Genomic DNA, 22,988 nt, shown 5'->3' with positions numbered 1-22,988 from the left:
GGGAAATACTTACACGCAGTTTCAAACTAAAAGCTGATTAGATCAATATTTGGATTTAAAATACACAGATCCAACCAGATGTTGTCAGATGCTTGCGCTCAAACGGACAATTAGACCAATTTTTTTAAACCAAACTTTCTTCAGGACATGTTGCTAAAATTACAAGACAAGCATGTGCAATGTTATGTTCAATTTTGGTTTTATTTTAGTTCAACTGTGCAGTAGTGGATGCATGTTGCAGCGCATGGATTACACATTTTGACCACTTTGCATTCATTAAGGTTTATAAATGTGTCAGACACTGACTTCATGTAGTTAAAAAACCTGAAATCTGTGACCTGGGTATGTAGGAGTGAATTCAATTTAATAAAAATACTCATGTTTAGCTTAAATGTTGAGGGCAAAATACACAATTGCACGGGTTTAGCCTTATAAAATGCACGCTTTTATCACTTCTCATCTGTCTCAGCTGATTTGTTTTGTTTGTCAGTGATAATTTTGTATCTCCTGGCTGTTTTGCATCCCTCATTATATTTGCATAAAAGCCTTTGCATATCTCTGAGCAGAGGCTTGTCTTTATTAGGTTGTGTTAAAATCTCAAAAAGAGGAAGAGCTAATGCCTTTATTAACATATTTCTGACGTTTTTTGTGTGTGCAAAATATTGCACAAAAAATGATAACATGTGTTGCAAAACCTTTGAACAACAATGATATCATTTAACAAATGCTTTATTTTTACGTGTCGAAATGATTTAAATAAAACATTTAATTGTGTGTAACTGTAGTTGCAGCCAATGACCACCAGATGACAACGTAAGTTAGCTGCTGGTTCCTGGTGAGTTCTTGGAAGCGATCATTCCCACCCTGTGCAGGCAGGGCGGCTGTTTCTGCGCACCGCTCCTCCTCACAGACCCGTTTTCTCAATGAATTGCAGCCCGGAGCGGCTGTCCGTATCAGAAACTCGAGCAGCAGATGACGGTGGACCCTCGGAATGCGATGGGCAGGTGCGCGTGTGAGCCGCCGTGACAGCAGGCACCCCGTGGAAAGGCGCTCCGCACACGGGAACTGTGTAGCTCGACACCACCACCACAGCGTTTTGACAGTTTGAGGATCCACTGCGGGACGCACCGAGACATGTCGAGAGACAGCATGACAGCTGTGAGAGGAGCCCAGTCACAGAGCGCGAGCCCCGCTGCGCCCAAGGAGAACGGACACACCGCGGCGAGCGCCGCGCAACCCAACTTTCCCCCACCATCACCGGCGAGCGCACCCGACGATGCGCCCCTGTCCTCGACGGGGGAGTTGACTCAGACCTGGGTTCACTTCGCCAAAACCTTCGTGTTCATTTTTCCCGTTTATGCCTTGGGCTACTTTGAATTCAGTTTCAGCTGGCTGCTGATTGGACTTATGATCTTTTTCTTGTGGAGGAGAAACACAGGAGGGAAGCACAGCCGGCTGAGCAGAGCTTTGGCTTTCTTTGACCAAGAGGAACTGACTGCGAAGCCGGGGCTTACGACCTCTGATCTGCCACCCTGGGTAAGACAAAACCTGCATATTTGGCGTGTGTTGTTGAAAATGATTCTTGTGGGTTATAAACTATCATCAGCTGACCACATCAGGTGATGCATGCAGCATATAAGCTGTGAAGCCAGCTGTCCCCCACAAGCCCCAGTCTAAATACAGAAGGGTACAATGGTAAACCAGACACCACGCTGGGAGGGAAACATCATGCCTGCAGAGTCTGTTATTTTGGGATGCAGATTCTCCCTTGAAGAAACTCTATATATGCACGCTTTATTGCAGGAAAGTGTTGAGCTGATGCGCTTGTCTACAGTGTTTACATGCGTCAATCTAATCCAACATTTAACCAAACATACACATAATAGATTATAACACAATAATATGTACTTTCTCTGCATTTTTAAAAATGTTTTGTGCTTATTTACTTTGTCACTTACTTTATTTATAGTGTTTATATGCTTCAGTATCATCAGACATAGATTATAGCGCAGTAATATGTACTTTTTCTAATTTTTATTTTATTTTCAATTTTTCTTTTTACTTTGTAATTAACATCTGCTGACTATTTTGTTCTACTGGATGTTTTTCACAAAGCGCCTATTGAGGTTTATGTAAATTAAACAAAATAAATTCGTGGTGCTCAGCATCCTTTAGGTCCAGTAAGCTTTCTGTCTCCTTAGAGACAATAGTTTCACAGCCCAGAAGTGTGACTGATGGCTGACTCATCACTTTTCCACTGAAGAGTTTTACTGTGAAAATTAAACAGTAAGTTGTGCAAGTCAAACTATTAGTTGTCTCTAATTTGACTTTTTTACTATATAAACACAGATATACTGGAATTAAAAAAACAAATATACAATATAAACTCCAGTAATATAACAACTTTCATATTTTTATGAAAACATGTTTACAAAAATCTAAAAATTGAAGTTGCTCTAGAAACAGTGGACATTTGACAACGAAAATCATGGTTTTGGTGTTTTTAAAATGTTCTTGTGGCATTTTCTTTTTCTCTGCTCATGGCGGACATTTATTAAAGAAATAAGCTTAAAATTACATTTCTGAGGATTTCTTTATTGAAATCATTGTGAATCAGGAGGAGACGAAAAAATGCAGTTTGAAAAAGATTGTATTTTTAATGTTGAAAAGCATGCCCTGGCCTGGCTGCAAGCTCCTTGCTCTGCTCCGTTCTGATGTATCCACTCGTAGACAACTACATCCAAATACGTCTGCATAGTTCCAATACGACTTGCCATTTTTGTTGCACGGGTAATGTTAGGTTGGGGGTTTAAAAGGGCATATTCAAAGTAAAAATAAAATCACTGGGAATGCTTTGAAAATAGATATAAATATGATTGGAGTGGGGCTTTAAGTTAATATAACAATTAAATGCTTACTTTTATGAACGTTCTATTTTTATCTTTCTGGTCACTATTTGAAGTTTTTATCAACTTTTTGGCAGTTTCATAAAGTGGAATAAGTAAAGTAAGCAGATCATGTGAAGAAAATCGTTCTTTTTTGCCAAACAAATTTATAATATAACAGCTTTTTTGTACTGTATTTGAGGTTGTCTGCATGAGAAAATAAGAAAACTGTCTCCTGACTTTATGCATAAAATACATTTTTTTCAATAAAAAACATATATAGCAACAAACATATTTATACAGACTTCTTGATCAGTTTGGTTTTCTTTCAGGATGATTAGAGTAAAATCTTTTGATTCACTGTTTTGACGCTGTGGGTTGTCTCCACATTTTCTGTTTCTTTGATGTGTGGCTTTTCTTTAGCCTGATGTCTTTGAAAGGGACTCATGAGACTTAGCTGACTGCACCAGAGGGAGGAGAGATGTAAAAGTGAATTGCTTTGCCAATGACAGAACTCTTTCCCTAATGAAGGTTGAGCTAGACATCAATTTATAATAGAAGAGGCAGTACATGTTTTTTTATTTAAGAAATTGGTACAAAATTGAGAGTTTTTCCCTCATTAAAGTCTTTTTAAGGCACCATAGTGTCCTCCGGGTCCAGCTTAACTCACTCCGTTGATTACTAAGCCTGAAAATACATCCTAAATGAGCTGAAAATTAAGGTCAGCCTCACAGCTTGGCTCCACACAAATCAAAGTTTTATATGGAGTCCCTGACTCTGCCCATTTTCACTGCGGGATGCATCGCTGCAGCCTCATGTTGAAAAACAGCTAAGAGCGTATTCTGCTGACTGGTACCTCACAGAGACTATTACATGTGGGTGGTGGACCTGATGGGAATAGAGCAGCCCACTTAAAGGGGAGGGACACTGTTAAACATTAAAACTACTTTGGCTTTCAGCAACATAAAGGTCGTACCTGCAACAATTAAAATTGGCCATCTGATCACACCTGCCAGTGTTTCCCAGCATGCACCAGCCTGACGGACAGATATCAGCATATGGAGATAGAGCTCCATGGCTTCAAATTTGGACTCATTTCAGTTTGTCCATGTACCACAGATGGAGCTGCTTTTATAATATGCTGAAGCGCCCTTCTTTGTATTTTTCATTTATATCCCTGGCTCAATTTGTTGAGTGAGCTGGTGGCCCTTGGGTGCAGAAGCCCTTTATTAAAACATAAAAGTCTCTGGCATTTCTTCATAGAGCTTTTATTTGCAGTGTCCCTCGAAGTCCCACACATCTATAAATAAAGATAAGAAAAACTAAGAGTGACCAAAAGTTCCATCAGTAGTTTTCCAGTTCTATCATAGGCCAATTTTGACAGAAAGTCCCTTTTTTGTTATACGCAAACCAAATGCCAAAATAAACACCTGACGTTTAGAGGCAGCAGAACAGGAAGTTGTAACTCCACACCTGTTTTTCAACCTGCCTCATGTAAACTCCATTAAAAATGGTGTTTTCAACATGGTCTTGTATCATTTTCCCATGATGGAGGACATATATTGAGAACATTAAAATAAAAAATGCATTTGTGAGTTGTTGTTTTTTTTACTCAAATTGTGATAAATAAGGAGCAGACAGAAAAGAATGAAAAAGCGTATAGTTGTTTCATACAAACTACAAGGCCACAAGCTCCCTTCTCCACTCCATTCTGATGCATCCACTTGCAGACAAATTTATCCATGTACGTCTTTGTTTCCTCGTCTGAGCTGGAATCAAAACTGTACGGCGGGATAGCTCCGCCATTGCTCACGATTTTTGTTGCACCAGTAATGTTAAGTTGGGGTTGTGAGGGGCTGTAAGCCAGTGGGGGAGAATGTAAACAAAGGGAAGATGGGAATTTACTCTGCTCCACAAGACAGAGGTAAATTTCTGATGTACTGCCGCTCTGCATCTTTTTTTTATTTTGCTTAAAAACAACATAATCATAATGAAAATATGACTGGGAACACCTTTAAAGTAGCTCAAAAGAGGATTGGAGTGGGACTGTAACTGTTAGCAAACACTTTTCTAGTCACAGTTTCTCTTATTGTAAAAACAACAATTTGCAGGGGAATAATGACAGAAACAGTGTCCCATTTGCCTTTGTATGTTAGCCCTGATCTGTGCTAATTTATCATGTTAGCCCCCATGGTTGTGAATCGTCACAAAGGAATGTGTCTCATTTGTGAATCCCAGCAGGTACTGCAGACTCGAACCTCCATCCATCCGATTGGCAGATAGCCGCTCAACCCACTGAGCGACCCCCATTGACCACCTTTGGATCAACTTTTGTTCATTGTGCAACTGATTTTCTCTCCCCTCTCTTCGTTTCTCACATTGATTGAATCATTTCTTTTAGAATTTGTATTTTCAGTTGTCAGACTCCACTTTAGTTGTGGTTTTGATGCACTTTTTTATAAAACGATTAGAAGCTCAACAGTGTGCATTGAATGTCAAACAGCACTCAGGCTTGTTTATGTCGCTTGACTCACCTGTCACACTTCAGTTATGCTGTGCTTGCTGTGTTTTGGAAGCCGCCGTGGTTAAAGAAAGAGGCGAAGGCAGAAAGCTGCATAAGCATTGAAGCCTGAGAGTTGAGTGAAGAACAGCAGCACTTCAATTTCAGCCCATTGTTTTCACCTCTGGAAGATTTATGTCATTCTTCAGGTAATATAACGGATCAGTTTGTTTAAATTCTAGAGGATAAACTTAAATAGAAAAATAATTCTCTCAGTTAATCTATCACTTTGGTTTGATCCGACCATTTGCCGTCATTCAGCTCTTGTCATTGCTTCATCCGACGCTCTGACATAAATGCTGCAGAGGCACTTTAGCTGGCTGATGAAAAGGAGTGCAGGCTCTTGATGATTTTGTGTCTTGTGTCATGTCTCACCAAGCACCGGGAGTTGGATTGCCTCATCTTTCTTCTGGGATTACAACATGCAGTTTAGTTATTTACTAGGGCAGTTCATCACAGAACTCTTAGTTTTCTTTAACTTCATGCTATAGTGCCTGATTTACAGTAATTCAGATATGTTGTATCCAAAGTGTAAAAAATAGATCAAATTCAAACGATTACTGACTGATTTAAAAGAAAAAATTGTATGAATTAGTAAAGTGTGTGTTATATTTTAGATTATTTAGAGAAAAAATATTTGAACTTGAAAAGGAATATGTATTTTTGTAATTAATTGTTAGCCATCTGAATCCTTGCAAAGCACCATTGAAAAAATATTCACAGAAACAGTGACAACACAAAGATGGACTTTGAGAGTCGCCTGTCCATGAAGCAACCACACCCCATGTAAAAAACGATGTTAATTTATCAAATAAAACAAGTATATTCTATAAAAAATCCCTCAGTGCAGCTGTCATTAAAAAATATAACCCTAGGACTTGTCAAATCTTAAACATGTTTATTCAAGTTTTACAGGTAAGCCACTTGACATTGGAGTGAATAGAGGTTGTTTTTCTTGTGTAATCAGTTGTCACCTGATGATCTAACATAACTAATTTTGTAATGAAACCTGTCTCAAGGCTGCTTCTTCGGTGGAAGCAGAAACAGGATTCTGAATTCCAAACATTGTTATCAAGCTTTAGAGCTGTTCTGAAGAAATGCAACAGAAAAGATGGTGCAGGCTGTCAGATTTGGATGATTTTTCTTCTCGACAACAGGTTTTTCCCCCCCCGGAATTAATTGCAATCAAAAATAATTCCAAAAAACAGGACACTAAAAACCTTTATGTAAAGAAAGTCAGTTGAAAGATTTTTCCAGACGCCCTATTTATACTCTGGTTGTTTCACATTCAGCTGTACAGTGCATCCTTAGATCCATCTAAAGCCACTGAACTGCTCCTCTGGAGTGTTTTGGGGTCAAGGACACCACAGCGAGGCATCAAGGGTGAAACAAACACTGCCTGAATCCACAACTCTTCATCCTCTGGTCTATGTCATTAACCACTCAGCCACCCTTCCATAAAACCACAGTTTGCTTCTCTGTGTTACAGCTCTTAGACCATATGAAAGTTTGCCTTGTCAAACAGATTTTGTTCACGACAGCAGAATGGGTTTGAAACACGGAACGCTCTTTAGACTTTTACTTCCTTAACTTACTGGCCTCTTTATGATCAGTTCCCTTCCCTTGACAATGGCTATACATAAAGATGAATTTGTGGTTTTGTTACTTGTTGGTAGAACTTATTAAAGTATTTCCAATGTATGACCCTGAAACGCAGAATAATAAAAAGAAAAACTTACTAAACTTGCTAAAACATTCCTTATGCCTTATGGTCACATGCCTCATGGTCAGAGCTGCAACACACCCACATTCCAATTACGTTCACACGTTCACCAGTTTAAAAAATTATTGTCATCGAGAGCTAGGTTCGTGCAAATTTTGGTGAGTTTTTAAGTATGTGGCGGGGGATAATTCTCTGCTCAATTAGGAAGAAAAATTGCAAAAAAGGATCTAATCCTTGCAGTGCAGGACTGCTGTATCCCATAATAATCTTGACCTGATCCAGAGGACCCCTTAAATGTAAAAGCATTGTTCTTCTTGCTTTTTAATGGTGTTTCTATCTAATCATAGGTCCATTTTCCTGATGTTGAACGGGTGGAGTGGTTAAACAAGGTAAAAACATTTTTTTTTAATTCCCTTCCTTTTTATGTTTTATTTTAAAGACCTCCTCTAATGTGATGCCTATTTCCCAGCTGCTTACTCTCCTCCTTCCACTGGGATCACCACACTGCAGCACATTTGTCTTTAGCATGCAGCCTTGTGTCTGCAGCAGTGTGAAACGCAGTAACCCTTGTAAGTCCCCATAGCAACAACCAAGATGTGCATTCAGAGTCACTCGTGCGTATATGTTGAAACGGTTGAAAAAAAGGGAGATAAAATAAAAAATGCATGGGTTTCTGTCTATGTTGGATTAGAATCGGTCTGACTGAATGTTCTTTAAATAGAACCACGTTCTGAATATTTTAGACACGCCATTCATGGTTCAGAAGGGAAACCAAATTGCAAAGATTTTTTAAAAAAGGGCTTGATGTAGGGATTTTCAGCGTGCATAAATGCATTAATTTCCAAACTTTAAATTTTTCCCATAGACGGTGAAGCAAATGTGGCCGTACATCTGCCAGTTTGTGGAAAAACTGTTCCGTGAGACCATTGAGCCGGCGGTGAAAGAGACCCACGCCCACCTCAGCACCTTTTGCTTCACCAAAATTGACATGGGCGACAAGGTGAGCAGGTTGCTGCTGGGTTTTCTGCTAAAATGTGATCATGCGTTATTCCAGGAGGGACAAAACAGACCACCAGCAGCAGGTGGCATGGGACAGCTGGAAAGGGGCGGAGCTTGAACACATACAGTATACAGAGGTCACTGACACACATTCTTGCTGCACAAATAGTTTCCACGCATGGTCGGGACAGAGATTTACCCTGGTGGGGTTGGGAGGGGGTGTTTGGGGTGGTCTGGGGTGTAGAAGTGACCATGGTGTTTCTGTCTGTTTTCTGTAGCCCCTCAGGATCAATGGGGTCAAAGTTTACACGGAAAATGTGGATAAGCGACAAATCATCATGGACCTGCAGATCAGGTGAGCTTTGGTGCTTTGTCGCTGTGTTTTCTTGATCCTGGAAGATTTTGACCCCAGCTACTCAATTGTAGTCCCCGAGGAGCCAAACTAATGTATGCATGAGTTTTACTCCAAAAACTCTAAGTCTCACCATGTATATTTGTCTAATTTCTCGCCAAAATCCCTTGTTTTACTTGACATAAAGCAAAAAGACTGAAATGGTAAGGTTTCACTCAGATAGATTTAACTGTTTTTAGCAAAATTCTAAATATTAGAAATTAAAATCTGCAAAAAAAATGAAAAAAACAAAACGTTTTTTAATAAGCAAATACATCTACTTACATCTTTTTTGTTGCCAATTGTTTTTTCTTTAAGTTGAAGTTGAATTTTTGTACATATTTTGGATGTTTTTCTTCCACAGTAAAGAAAAAAATTTAAATAAATTAATGTAACTAGAAATAAGACAAATTATGGAATAATATTCATCCAGAGCTGTGCATGATATCATCTATACAGCTTTAAATGCCAGTTGAGGACTTCTTCTTAATTAGCTTATATTTAAAGTTTTTATTTGTTATTTTAAAACACTTTGCCACCGTAATAGCATTGTAAAGTGCTAGCTATATAAATACTTATTCATTCATGCATTCCTTCATTCATTATTGGTGAGATTTAAAGTTTTGTGTCTGACATTTTTCAATTTGAGGTTAAAAAATGATATTTTTGATTTCTGCTGTTTTACATTTTGCTAACTAGATTTCCTGGGCAAAGCAGATGCCAACATTTGCAAAAACAATGTCCTCTGATACAATTCCTGTTTTTTTACACTCTTTTCATCCCCTCTAAGACTAGTTTCTTAAAATATATTGACAAAAATGATAGTCTGTCTTCTCATATATCAAACAGAAATAGATTTTCATTAATTAGAATTCATTTTATTTTTTTAACGAGGTATAAAATATTAAATGCTTGGAAAACTTCAGACCACATTTTGTTGTTTTCGTCTCTCAGCTTTGTTGGCAACACAGAGATTGATGTGGATGTCAAGCGATACTACTGCAAAGCTGGCATAAAAAGCATCCAGGTGAGTCCAATCCATACTGTTTGATTTATTTCACATCTTTGTGGAGTAACTTCCTCTTGGCCCAGGGAAGCTTTGGACTCTGAGGTCATAGATACTAAAATGAAAGTGGGACTTGAGGTAAAAATGTCCTGTTAGCTGTAAGTTGTGAGTGTTCATTTCCGGGCGAACGGCCAAATTCTCTTTTGTACAGATTACAGTTAGAACATAAAATTAATGATGTAGGAACAAGAAAGAGTCTTATACCTTTTTTTAAATAAGACATAACTGTGGAAGAAGTTACACTAATCGTTCTTTTGATAATTTAAAATCGGAAAAATCCCACAATATTTTCATTGATTTGGTCATTGATTTTGTTTTTGTGACTCCCTTTCGTGGGTCTAAAATATGAAATTAGAAAAAGGGGAAAAATAAACCACCGAAGGTTCATTTCAGCCTGTTTGGTGGCTGCACAATCGAGATCGCTCTTTCTCTGATCACTTCAGAAAAAAAAAATCCTTGTAAATCACAAGCGGCACTAAGCTAAAGTCACTTTCCTTTAACGAATGGATTCATTACCAAAAATCAATTTGTTTGTTTCTCGTTTAGTGACATGTAGCTTCCCCTGCTTTTAAGCCATTGATGCTTGGCAAGGCAGTTTTGTCAATGCTTTGATAAAAGCATCTCAGCAGATAAATGAGGCGTGAAATGTAGCACAGACTTGAGAAACTGAATGTTTTTTTGTGATTTTTTTTTTAATAAATAAAGCAGATTTCTGAGCATCTGAACCATTATAGTCCCTGACTTTCAGTCTTTAAAATCTAAATTCATATATTTGCTCGCAGCACCTGGGATGTCCATGTGACTAAAACAAAGGGCTTCCAGCACTATAATCCTAGTGATTGTTCAATCATGTTGTGGAGAAAGTTCCAGGATGACACCAGCGGGTGTGAACTCTGGCAGTTATTGAGTTTCCAACCTGCCACATGTTTCAGCTTAAACAGCTTCACTGCTGAATGTCAAGGGCTGCAAACCCTCCATTGCTGTCAGTTTGTGACTCCCTGTGTGATTGTGTTAATCTTGTGTTTCCATAGATCCACGGCGTATTGAGAGTGGTGATGGAACCGTTGCTAGGAGAGATGCCTCTCATTGGAGCTCTGTCTCTGTTTTTCCTCAAGAAGCCAGTAAGTGCAGATTCATTGATTAGGGCCTTAAATAATTCATATTCAACACGTTGAACAGATTAAGATCTTGATTTGATTTGATTTATTTTTATTTCAAGCATTTATTGTAGCCAATACAATAAAAAAATCCCACAGGTTTATCAAACTCATTACAGAAAAGCTGAAATGCGTAGATTTATTAAAAAAAACAGGCAAACAAAACAAAAACACACTTAATCAAATCAAATCAACCTTTATTTATATAGCACTTTTACAACAACACATGTCACTCAAAGCGCTGTGCATAAAATACATTAAATTTAAAAACAAGATGACAAGACAAACAGTGCCGACAACCCCCCCACCCTAAACACAAACACACAGACATGTATACGCACACCATGATAAAAAAGTGTTAAAATGATGGAATGTAGAGACCTTAAGTCACATTTGCTTTATTAAATATAGTGATCTTTAACTAAAGTCAAGTAGAGCTTGATTTATTGCTTAAAAAGGAGTTGGAAGAAGTGATCTTATATAATCCCACTCTGACTGAGTTAATTTATTTTATAGTTTTGCATAGTTTGCATAATCCGGTTCTGACAGTCTGCCCCAGGGCAGCTGTGGCTACATCAGTAGTACCATAACCAAGTATGAATGAATAATGGACACATTGTAGGCGCTTTGAGCATCTGGAAAAGCGCAGATAAAACCAATCCATTATTATTATTATTATTGTTTTTAATCGGATAGATTCGTAAAATTATAGTGGGGCTGCAGTCTGGATGAAAAGTGTGATCCTGTAAAGCCAGGAGGAAGCATAAAAAGAGTATAAACTTTCTTGACATTTGTTTTAAAGCATTGTCACTATTTGTCCTTGCTTTAAATATGTTGCTATATTTTCTTAAGTTATTGCACCTCAGAAACAATACTCCATGCTGATAGTAGAAATGGATCCATCCTGGATGACTGGGAATCTTCACAAATGTATTCCATGCTGATCTTTTTCCTGTTGAAAACTCTAACCAGGTGACTTATGCTTTATGACTTTATGATGTGTCCAACAATTTGCAGCTGCTATTTTCAGCGTCATTTCACTTCATTTCCTTTAATTATGAATGCAGACTGTCTTTGCTCTTACAACAATAGCCTCGCTTTACAGGAACTGCACCCGGACATATTTTCCAGAGCACGTTCCAGTGACTCTGATGAGCCACTGCTGCAATGTTTTACATTGTTTGACTGATTTAACGGAAGGACTCAGTGCAAACACAGCAGGGCTTCCACTAGCTGCAGATCAACTCAGACCTAGTTAGGCAGACTTTGCCACCAGAGGCATTTAAGCAAAGCTAAAGGAGAAAAATGGACCAAGCTGTAGAAAATGAAAACAGCTTTGAGTAGTAATTCTTTTCAATCTTCTATAGCTGCAGAACAAGACCTTGGTTTTTTGTTAACAAAGGAAATTAGTTGCAATTGCAATTTTTTTCTGAATAAAAAAGCATTAAGGCATAACTCTGTCAATCCTGCACCTGAAAAAACTCATATTGTCCGTGTGCCGCTTAAAGCTAAACACTAAGCATCAAATGAACAAAGACAGAGGGGCTTGGGCACATTTGGACCAATAAGACACATAGCACTAAAAGTAAAATGATGCAATGCTTTCTGCAGGTAGTTTTCTTAAGAGATTTTATTGCTGCGGCTAGATGATATAACAGTTTATGCAATGGAATGAAGCTGCTGATCTATCTTAAGTAGCTATAATACTAAAAATATAATCACATTTCAACAAAAATATGCAAAAATTATAATTTTAACAAGCCTGTAATTGTAGATCTGGCTGTGGTGATATTATTAGGCGTCCACACTGCAGTGGTTTCCAACGTTTTTATGGATTTAAATTATCGGATGTAAAGGATATTTTCTTTAATAGAGACAAACAATAACAGAAAGTCAGAAATTAATCCCTGAGAGGGTTAGCAAGTGGATTAGAAGTAGCGCAACATCTAAAATGCACAATCTTGAAAGCACACTTCTATTCTGTGAGAACAGAACTTTAAAAAAAATAACTAACCAGTTTGTGCCTCTAGCTCCAGCTCAAAAGTTGTGCATGTGTAGTATCTCAGTGGAAAAACGTTTTTTTCTTTTTGTTTTTATTTAAAGTTTGCCCTCACTTTAGAAATAACCACTTTGAGGAAAGGACTTTTTCCCTTGTTATCTGGGATAACGATTATCTCCACCAGAGCCCAGAAACTGTTGACCTAAGACACACAGTCACTAGAATACAGCTGAGGGGTTTCAGGGTTGACTGCACAGAGAGCTATTGTGCTATTGATTTCACTCTCTGTTTGAGAAGAAATAAACAAATGTTGCTTAAATCTGACTGTTTTAAAAAGCTGATTTATTAGATCAGCAACAATATTAAGAAGGAGCGGGGGAAAAGCGCAACACCCTGCTTAATAAAGAAAACCTTGAAATAATAATTGAGCGTTTGTTTGCAGTGGACTCTTGAACCTTAAAACAACGTCTCCCAAGCATGATTGCCAGTCCTGCAGTGCCCCCCTCCTCCCTGCAGAGCTTCGTCCTTGTGCTGCAGTGTAAGCAGGCCAGGCTGATATAAAGGCTGAGAAAGGCTCATTAAAAAAACACATCTCCTTGAGCATGCAGGCAGAAACAGATCAAAGCCTCCTGAGACGCTGGATCTTCCTGCATGTCTCCTCTTCCACTCACGCTATTCACACCTCTCCCTTATTGTTCTCCACTCCTGTCCCCTTTTCAGATTGGTTACTAGCTGATTTCTGGACATGAACACACTAAAAAAGCAGAGGACTTCTGCTGACTGTATAATCCTGAACTCTAATGAGAGTTGCTGCTTTAATGAATACATCAACAGTCAGGTGCTTTTGTCTTTGTGTCCGTTGATCCATATTGAGTCATAAACTGCAGCTAAATTCAAACCAGATTTAGTTCAAGCGGAAGCTAAAGGGAATACATTTTATCTAGTTTGTTATTGACAGCTCAAAAAGTTTCAAGAATCCATGGGAATGATTTCTCAAGTCTTAATTAAAGTCCCACTCCAATCATCTTTCCCAGTAGTCTTTTAATTAGAATTATGCCTTTTTTAGCCCAAAAAAAAATTTGTGTTGTTTTTCCAGGACATAGTTTCTGCAAAGCGATAGTAGTTCATTAGAAATTCACCTCTGAGTTGTGAGTGGAACTGAGAGAGTAAACCTGCCTCACTTCCCATCATCTCTTTTTTTGCACTCATTCCCACTAGCATGCAGTGCCTCACAACCCCAACCTAGCACTACCGGTGGAACAAAAATGGCGAGCAATATCAGAGCTATATAGCTCAGACGAGGAAAACAAAGATATCTAGTCGTCTACAAGTGAAAGCATCGGAATGGAGCAGATCAAGGAGCTTGTGGCCTGTTGATTGTAGCCCCTATCACTGCTACAAGGTTTTTCCAATGCTCCTGATTCACAATAATTCAAATAAATAAATACTCAGAGATGCATTTTTCTTTTTTCTTTTTCCTTTATATATGCCCTCCATTGTGAGAAAAATGCCCCAAGAACATGTTAAAAACATTATTTTCGCCAAAGTGGGCCTTTAGGTTTTCCTGGAATAACTGAAACTTGAAAGTGGGTTGACTTTGGCTGTCTTCACTCTGCTGGATCTAGGGTTTGACCCTTTCCCCTCAAACCAGAGTTGTTTCCTTGAAAGTGCTGTTTGGTTTGTGGTGGTGTTAACTTTCTCCACAGCTTGACTTCCTTATAAAGTTGACCAAAAGTTTGGACTGAAGATTAATACATGTTTTCCTGCTCCTAGCGCTAATACTGCTTTTTAATCAACCATGTAGATAATTGGAGTGTTCTATGTAGGCTCTCCAATCATTGCAGTATATCAACTCTAACTCTAAACTTATACTTATTGTTGATGTTTCACTATTTGTAGCCTGGGCTGATGTCATAATCCACCATAGAGATCTAAGGTTACTAATCTTACTCTTTAGCAAAAGAGCCACAGTGAGCTGCAGGCTTCTGCGTTAGGAAGCAGGGACGCGCCAGTCTTTTTACTTAAGCAAATGAACAAATGAACACCTTGTCTATTGGGTATTGTGCCGCCTGCTGAGTTATTTTATTCTGATACACAGAAACAAATTTAGGATATTGGAGTTTATGAACTATTTGAACTTCAATAAAACTTTATGGATGAATTAGAAAAAGCATTTTTGGTCTACCGGCAGCAACTAATCAATAAATCCATTGATGTAGTGTATACACTGTAATTGGTTTGCGGCTATGTGGGAGGCAGACTGCTGCCATTAATCAGTCGGATATGTTTGGCAAAGGTTTCGGTTGTAACTGAGAGTAAGAAGCAGCGATGTTTTCATTCAATTACGGTCATTTTACTTCAATACCTTTGATCACATTTTTCCAATTTTTCAGCTGCTGGACATAAACTGGACCGGCCTCACCAACATACTGGACATTCCTGGACTCCAGTAAGTCACCAAATCCCTTTTTTTATCATTTCATTTAAAAAAAATTCATAAAAGGTTTGCATATGTATTAGATTTCCTTCACTTTTCTGTTGGCTTTAAAGAAGAAGTAGCTGTAGTTTTACCCAGGATTTTGTCTCTTGCTGTTTTTTGCCCTTTCTTTTTTCGCTTAACTTGCCCTTTTTAACGTATGTATTTGGAAAAAATTGTGTAAGCGAAGCATAATAGGTCAGACTGGGGCTTTTTGTTTGCCAACACTTTCTACATTCCTGTTTGCTTTGGTCAGTAAACATTCTGCAACATTGTCCCTCATTTGTTAACTGGACAAGGATTTTTCACATTCCTGCAAATTTCCCTTTCGTCATTTGGAAAGTGTTTTTTTGTGAGACTGCAGCTTCACGTTTAACATCAGGGTCATGTATACAGACAATTACTGCCATGTAGATATTTTTTTAGTCTTTTTGTTCACCGCTCAGCAGGGATTTCCTTAGCTTATGGATGCTGCATTCACTGATATGTTTGACTGATACCATAAAAGCAGAGGTCCTGGTGGGGAAATTGCAGCTGCAGGGAGTAAAAATAAACCTTTTATGTTTTGTTGTCAGATTATATGCTTCTCGACTCATTAGCAAATCTTATAAAAAAGGTTGTCATTCATAATTTTCTTGGCCTGTTGTTTTCTCCATTTTGGTTCTATGCTTGTCCTGATAAATCCATCTATTTTCCAAACCTGCTTAATCACTTTCAGTGATTAATAGTTGGACAAAGGCAAGGTACACTCTGGACAGGTCGAGAGTTAACACACACCCTGATGTCAAAATTATGTAATGAATCCTGTAGACCCTGTTTTTCTAGGAAAACTCCAAGGTAACTGTAGAATGCACATCAGCAGCAAAGCGACATCTATTCTTGTCAAACTGTGGAATTTTATCTGATAACCTAAAGTAAAGACTGTAGGTTCATTTAAATCGGAAATTCACTGAGGTGCTGCAAATGACTGCCAGCAGAAAGTGTTTGGAAAGCTATCAAAATGAAACTAAACTGATTTAAATCCTGCACCTTAAAAAAACAGTGCAACATTTAGGTATGAATTGGATTCTTTTGGAATATTAATTTTAATAACTTGGCATAAAAAAAAGAAAAGAAGGTTGATTACCAACCAACATGCAGTAACATAATAGTACTAAAAACTGTTTTGCCTAAAGCTGTCTTTGCTTGGAATTAATGGATGTTTTGAAAACATTTCACAATAAGTAACAGGGCTCCAGACTGCGACCATTTGGTCGCATTTTGCGACCAAAATTTGAGAGTGTGCGACTGAATTTTACATCCAGTCGCACATGTGCGACCAGTACATTTGCCTCCCCCACCCTACGTATTTTTTTATACATCAAACGTGGAAGGGGCACGTCACTGATCAATGAAATGATTATTGAGACGCGAGCGCACACGCACGCAGGCAGACACACACACTCGGGCACACACACACTCGCACATTCATGAAACGCGAGCACACACTCGCCTGATACCTGTCTGTGAGGTGGCCACTGCGTGTGAGAAGAATAGGGAAAGCCACTGTGAGTGGCTAAAATGCGTGGAGGGGGAGTTTTAATGAATGACACTTTTTCATTGTCATGCGCGGAGCTGACCAACCAATCAAAGTGGAGTATATGACTCTTGGGGGCGTGACAATGACAGGGCCTGAAAGCAGGAAACCTGACAGCCCTCCCCAGACCACATTAGTTCCTTACTTTCTTTTTTAGAACGTATCTATTCGCTCGTAATTTTCTACATACATGACGTCTGTGCTGAACTTTTCTCTGGGTTACACAGACCCGGAGGAAGGTTTAGGTTTTGGTTACGGCGGCGCATCAAACGGTTTATGCACGGCTGTTACGGCAGCACACCGCTCCCGCGGTAGTCGGGGCAGCTGAGGAGAATAAATGTCTCACACCTACATGCGTGACAGCTAACGGGGCTTGAACTTTAAACACGCTCGAGCAAAAACAACGTTAGTTTTAGACACACTGAAAATACGTGTGGAAAATGCAACGATCTCGCCTGGATCGTTGGCGAGACCAGAAAGGGGGGGGGGGGGGGGGGGGCTGTGAGATGAAGGCGAATCTACAGCAAGACTAAAGGGGAACAGGAAATTGGAGTTGTCCTTAACATTCAATTTAGTTTTAATATTCTTCTCCCCCTTAGTGTGATCTGTGTTATTACATATTTTATGATTATTTTAATGTTTTGTAATGTATGTAGCCTTTTTTTTAATGAATTGGTATTTCAAATTATTTTAATTAATCACTCAACTACAAAAACCACCAGGACACATGTCCCATAATGCATTGTTTTGAAGTCTGTAGGGCAGCTTTCAGTCAGTTCAGTACTAAATTTTCAGCTGTGTCCGGGTAGGTTTGCCCCTTGCTCCCACCCCTTTCTCCTGATATTTTTGTGATGATTGACAGGTGATGTTGGAGCAAAAACAAAAATATATTTCACACACCAGGTGATCTGTGCAGCGTTGAGTTCACCTGGGTGATCTCAAACACACTTATTGTGCATCTTGGCTGCACCTATTTGGTGTCACCAACATACATTTCTATCCGTTTTCTTTACTATTTGTACTGTCATGACAGCGATGCTTTTGTCAGTTTACCTTGTTGTTGCATCTTCAAAAGTGCAGATTAAAATGTGACACTGAATTTGAAACAGCACATTGTAATTTCTGCATCTATTATTAAAGTATTTATTAGTAATACAGTGGAAATTAATAGATTTGGTTAGCATGTTGATTTACGGTATGCGCCCCTAAATTTCTGGTTGTGCCCCTAAAATTTTCAGTTAGGGGCCACTGTGCTCTTAGTGAAAAAAGTTAGTCTGGAGCCCTGAGTAATATCATATTTTACATCTTATCTACATGCTGTTTCTACCCATTTTTCTCATTTTTAAGTAAAATATCTAAATTAATGCAATTTAAGTGAAATGTGTTTGTTTGCAAACAGACATTAGTTGTAGTCCTTTTTATAATAATGTTAATTTGTTTGATTTCAAAAAGAAAAATACTAAATATTTGTCCTCTGACAATAAATGTCAATTCTAAAAGAAACACTTTTATTGTTAAAAATAAATTATCCTGAATTAAATACGATCTCACTACCCTATAGCCTTTTCTGACATTTTCTCCAATAAGTCACCAATTCCAAATTGGCCTTTCTTTCAAAGGGAAATAGATTGAATGGTTTTCCAGTTGGGATCAGGAATATTTGTGGGGACCTAATGCATGTGTCGATTGATTAGGCAATATACAGGTTTTACAGCTGAGGAGACAATGTTCTCCTGCCAATTGTTAAGGTTGAGAGAATAACAAGGTACTGAGGGGCAACATTTCTTGGAAAAAGAAAAAGAAAAACATATTTTTCTGAATGAATGAAGCATTATTTATAGAGCACTTTACGACTCCTTCAGGGTAGCAAAGTGCTTTACAGTAAAAGAAAAACAAAATAACGTTTTTAAATTGGGCAAAAAACCTCATAGAATTACAAAAAGCAATTAGCAATAAAATGCATAAAAAACAAATAAGAATGTAATACAACGAATATAAGAAGATGAAAAATATTAAAACCCATTCTTAAAAGGTTTTTAGTTGACATTTAAAACTGTCATGCGCAGTTCTGCAGGAATGTTGTTCCATAACTGAGAAAAAGGCTTGTCTGCCAGGCAAAACATCAATAGAACAAGAATCTATACATACAAATATCTTTGGCACCCATCTCATCACTGGAAGTCACAATAAAAAGCTCATATAGAGCTCATCCGTGTGTGCAAATTTTGGCGTGACCTGTTTAGTTGTTGCTTATGCTTAATTGGTAATTTTATGCAAGTGCAAACTTCCTCTAAAGATGAAACAGCATCTCTGACATGTCATGATTAATGGCTTCTTGTGCTGCAATAACACCCATCTGTCTTCAATAGGAAGATGGAGATAAAGCACACAGTGATTCATTTCCATTATAATTTAATTTTCTAAACACCAATTGCAATTTTACAGTGAAGCCTTTCAGCAGCTTCATGTATTTAGCGGTAGTCACATTACTTTTTCTCACTGTTGCAGTCTTATTGCTGAATAATTAGTGGATCAGACAATACGATTTATGCCAGCATAAAGCAACAGCCTATTCACTGAAACAGTTTTTCTGCCCCTCTGTTTAGAAATTGGGAGATGTTATTTATTAAAAATAGGTTAACTTTTAACTGTATTTTCAATAATTAATTGCTTCTATTCATCCTTTGCCTTCTGTTCTCCTAACGCTCTCCTTTGTTTTTGCAGCGGCTTCTCTGATAGCCTAATTCAAGACATAATCTGCAGCTATCTGGTTTTACCCAACCGCGTCACAGTCCCCCTGGTCAGCGAAATGGAACTGGCCAAGCTTCGCTTTCCGGTGCCAAAGGTGCAAATGGAGTTTTACATATTTTCAGTGGAAAATCTGTGCCTCTGCTTTCTTCAGAAGCAGCACATGGTTGCAACATCAAAGCCCTTTATAGTGTTCAAATCTCCTGGGGTGGCAAGTTGAAGTGTACTTTCTTTTATCCTTTCCTTGAAAAAAAATCTCCTAGAGGTTGGTCTCTGTGCTAAAACTTTATAACAGAAGGCAGTACAGCAAAAAGAGAATACTAAAACAACCTGGGTCAAGGACATATCACTTAAACTCATATCCATGGCAACAAGAAAGTAAATAATGTGCAGTTTATACTGCAGCATACTAATTCCTCGGCATGTTTGCCAATTAAAAAGGCTGTTGTAATAGATTTATATACATTAAAGGGAGAATTTTCATCAGTACCTATTTATATTCCTATTTTATTTCACGTTTACTGCCACTTACATAGATTGTTTACAATTATGTAAATTATTGTTTACAATTATGTAAATGATGTAAACAATCTAGGGCTGCACGGTGGCGCAGTGGTTAGCGCTCTTGCCTCACAGCAAGAAGGCCCCTGGTTCAAGTCCCGGCTGGGGGACATGAAAAACAGAGCATCAATGGGGGACCTTTCTGTGTGTAGTTTGCATGTTTTCCCCGTGTATGCGTGGGTTTTCTCCGGGATCTCTGGCTTCCTCCCACCGTCCAAAAACATGCTACATAGGTTGATTGGCATCTCTAAATTGTCCATAGGTGTGAGTGTGAGAGTGAATGGATGTGTGATTGAGGATATTCTAGCCTGCGACAGACTGGCGACCAGTCCAGGGCATCCCTTGCCTACGCCCAAGTGGCCGGGATAGGCTCCGGCAACCCCGTGACCCCGAAAGGGAATAAAACGGTTAAGAAGATGAATGAATTTAAACAATCTGCCATTAAAAGATCAATTTAAATGTTTTTAAAAGGTTATGAACTTTGAATTTTAGGTTTAAAACAAGCATAACAAGAGTGATACATAAATGTGATTTCCACTTGGAATAAATCCTTGGAACATTTTATATACCATAGTTTAGTAGAGGTTCGCCTAGTTTTTTAAAAATGTTTTGTTTTGAAAGGGTTTTTGCTTTGTTTTTGGAAAATCTTTGTTATTAAAAATTAAAACAGTTTGACATAAATAGAAATGTAACTACTGCAGTTAAAAAAAAGATACTTACTACTCATTCTACAATGGGAAGATGAAGATAAAGCATGCAGTGATTAATTTCCATTATAATTCAATTATCTATAAAGTTTTTCTATAAAGTTTCAGGCTTATAGATAAATGATTGTGTAATATACTGAAAACATGGTTAAAAATAGAAGCTTGGGCTGTAGAGAAAAAAATGTGTATAAAATATTGCTACAAAAAACTCTTCCAGGTAAATTACTTGAGCAAATTGTAAAGTAGTAAAATATGTTCAAAAAGACCTCAAGCAACCAGGGGTTAAAACTAAAAAAGTCTAAATTATTGACTGTATTCATACATATCAGAGAACTTTCAATGTATATCTGTTAGTAATACCAAGCTAAGATTTTATTTATAAAAAGGTTTTATGCACAAAAAGATGGAGCATTAATTACAATTTTATGTACCACTGACATTAACCAATGATAATGGTGTTTTTGGTGTTTTTAACATGATCTTGTGGTATTTTTCTCATGATGGAAGGCATATATTAAGAACATTAAGCTTAAAATGGCATTTCTAGGTATCCCTTCATTTAAATCACGGTGAATCTAGAGTAGATGAAAAAAGCTTACAACACGCCGAGTTCCAGCTCAGAAACGAATTTCTAATGAACTATGCTGCTCTGCTCTATTCTGCAGAAACAAGTTCCCAGAAAATTCTGGCTTAAATTTCATAATCATATGCATATAAATAGATTATTGAAGTAGGACTTTGAGAAAAAACAGGTTGGATCTTACCATCTGATTGCATTATACTGTAGGTGTGATGAGGTGCTATGTCAAAGTTCATCCTCTGTTCTGTTCTCCCTGTTCTTTCACAGGGAGTCCTGAGGATTCACTTCCTTGAGGCTCAGGATCTGGAAGGGAAAGATAAATTTCTGGGCGGACTGATTATGGGCAAATCTGACCCCTATGGCGTCCTGCAGATCGGCAACCAGGTGTTTCAGAGCAAGACTGTTAAGCAGACTCTCAATCCCAAGTGGAACGAAGTCTACGAGGTGATGAGTTTGGGTTTTCTAGCACTGCTCAATTAACTTTAGACAGGAACAAAAGGGGTATCCGTTTGTTTCATAATATTTCTTTCTTTAACTTTTTTTCATAAATTTCTTTTTTACTTCTTTGTCTAATCTGAATGTGTAGTAGAGCTCTTAAGCATTTGGATAATTCCAAATATGCCCATGCTTATCCAAACATTTATTTATCATGGCGTTCTTGTGTGCATTAGGCTCTGGTGTACGAGCACTCAGGCGAACACCTTGAAATCGAGCTGTTTGACGAAGATCCGGACAAAGATGATTTCCTGGGGAGGTGAGTTTCTGTTATTTCCTGGCCTGCAGGGATCTTATCGCCTCTACCAGGAAAAATGTGCTTTGTGATTGACAGACAGGAATCAGAAATCAGTTAAGAGTTACATGTGGAGCAGTACAACAGTGCTGGAAGGCTATTAACCCTGTTAATGTTAGTAAGTTTTTAGCCTAAGGCAATAACACAATGCAACAGGCAGCAGCAAATCAGTGTCAAGAACAAGTCCCTCGCCTGTGGCTTAAAAGTCTGAATGTTCCACTTACAGCTCGTTCACTTCATTCCACTAATTATTTGCCTTTTGGTTTTTTTTGCAGCCTCATGATTGATTTGGCCGAGCTGCACAAACATCAGAGAGTTGATGAGGTAACTCATTCTTTTTCTGCGTTTATTTGACATTTTTTTAAGTATGGGTTTAGTGTTTGACGGAAATGTGTGGTTTTAGGGGGTAATGAGATGTGTGAGACTGTTTAGAATAGCACAGGATGGAGGCTGTTAGATCTGACCAATGTCCAGCAGCTGAATGCAGTAAGGCTCACAGCTGAGCGCGCTGGTCTTGCAATTTGCAGTCACTGCATCGATTTTTCCCTTGACACTAAGTTGAGCTGAGCTGCAGGAAAAAGAATAAAATATATTTTTGGTCCTGTATCTCTGACTGTATCTCTGAGAAAAATGTAAAAAAAAAAAAAACAAGGAAGAAAAAAGTTTTAGCATAGCAGGAAGAATACATTCTCTCAAAAGATGGTTAATTTGTGTCTAGATTTTGGTGATGGTTCAAAACACACAACAGTTCCTCATACAAGTGTCTTCCC

General features: G+C 38.2%; 1 protein-coding gene across 4 annotated transcripts in view; it reads left to right on the top strand.

The window, feature by feature from the left end:
* Window positions 1-22,988, top strand: part of esyt2b (extended synaptotagmin-like protein 2b) — a 34,915-nt gene that overhangs the window by 298 nt on the left and 11,629 nt on the right. For 3 of the 4 annotated variants that reach the window (XM_023950030.2, XM_023950029.2, XM_023950028.2), the window contains exons 2-13: window positions 786-835; window positions 935-1,536; window positions 7,516-7,557; window positions 8,034-8,168; window positions 8,446-8,522; window positions 9,513-9,585; window positions 10,656-10,745; window positions 15,174-15,229; window positions 19,557-19,677; window positions 21,696-21,872; window positions 22,100-22,182; window positions 22,494-22,542. In XM_023950030.2, the coding sequence (XP_023805798.1) occupies window positions 1,135-1,536; window positions 7,516-7,557; window positions 8,034-8,168; window positions 8,446-8,522; window positions 9,513-9,585; window positions 10,656-10,745; window positions 15,174-15,229; window positions 19,557-19,677; window positions 21,696-21,872; window positions 22,100-22,182; window positions 22,494-22,542 (1,305 nt within the window). In that variant the 5' untranslated portion in view covers window positions 786-835; window positions 935-1,134. The remainder of the gene's footprint in view (window positions 1-785; window positions 836-934; window positions 1,537-7,515; window positions 7,558-8,033; window positions 8,169-8,445; window positions 8,523-9,512; window positions 9,586-10,655; window positions 10,746-15,173; window positions 15,230-19,556; window positions 19,678-21,695; window positions 21,873-22,099; window positions 22,183-22,493; window positions 22,543-22,988) is intronic. The other variant, XM_078938191.1, reaches the window with a different exon arrangement.

Source organism: Oryzias latipes, chromosome 20 (assembly GCF_053564925.1).
Source record: "Oryzias latipes strain Hd-rR chromosome 20, Olatipes_Hd-rR_3.1".
NCBI lineage: Eukaryota > Metazoa > Chordata > Actinopteri > Beloniformes > Adrianichthyidae > Oryzias > Oryzias latipes.
Note: the sequence above shows the minus strand (reverse complement) of the source record. Positions and strands in the feature narration are given on the sequence as shown.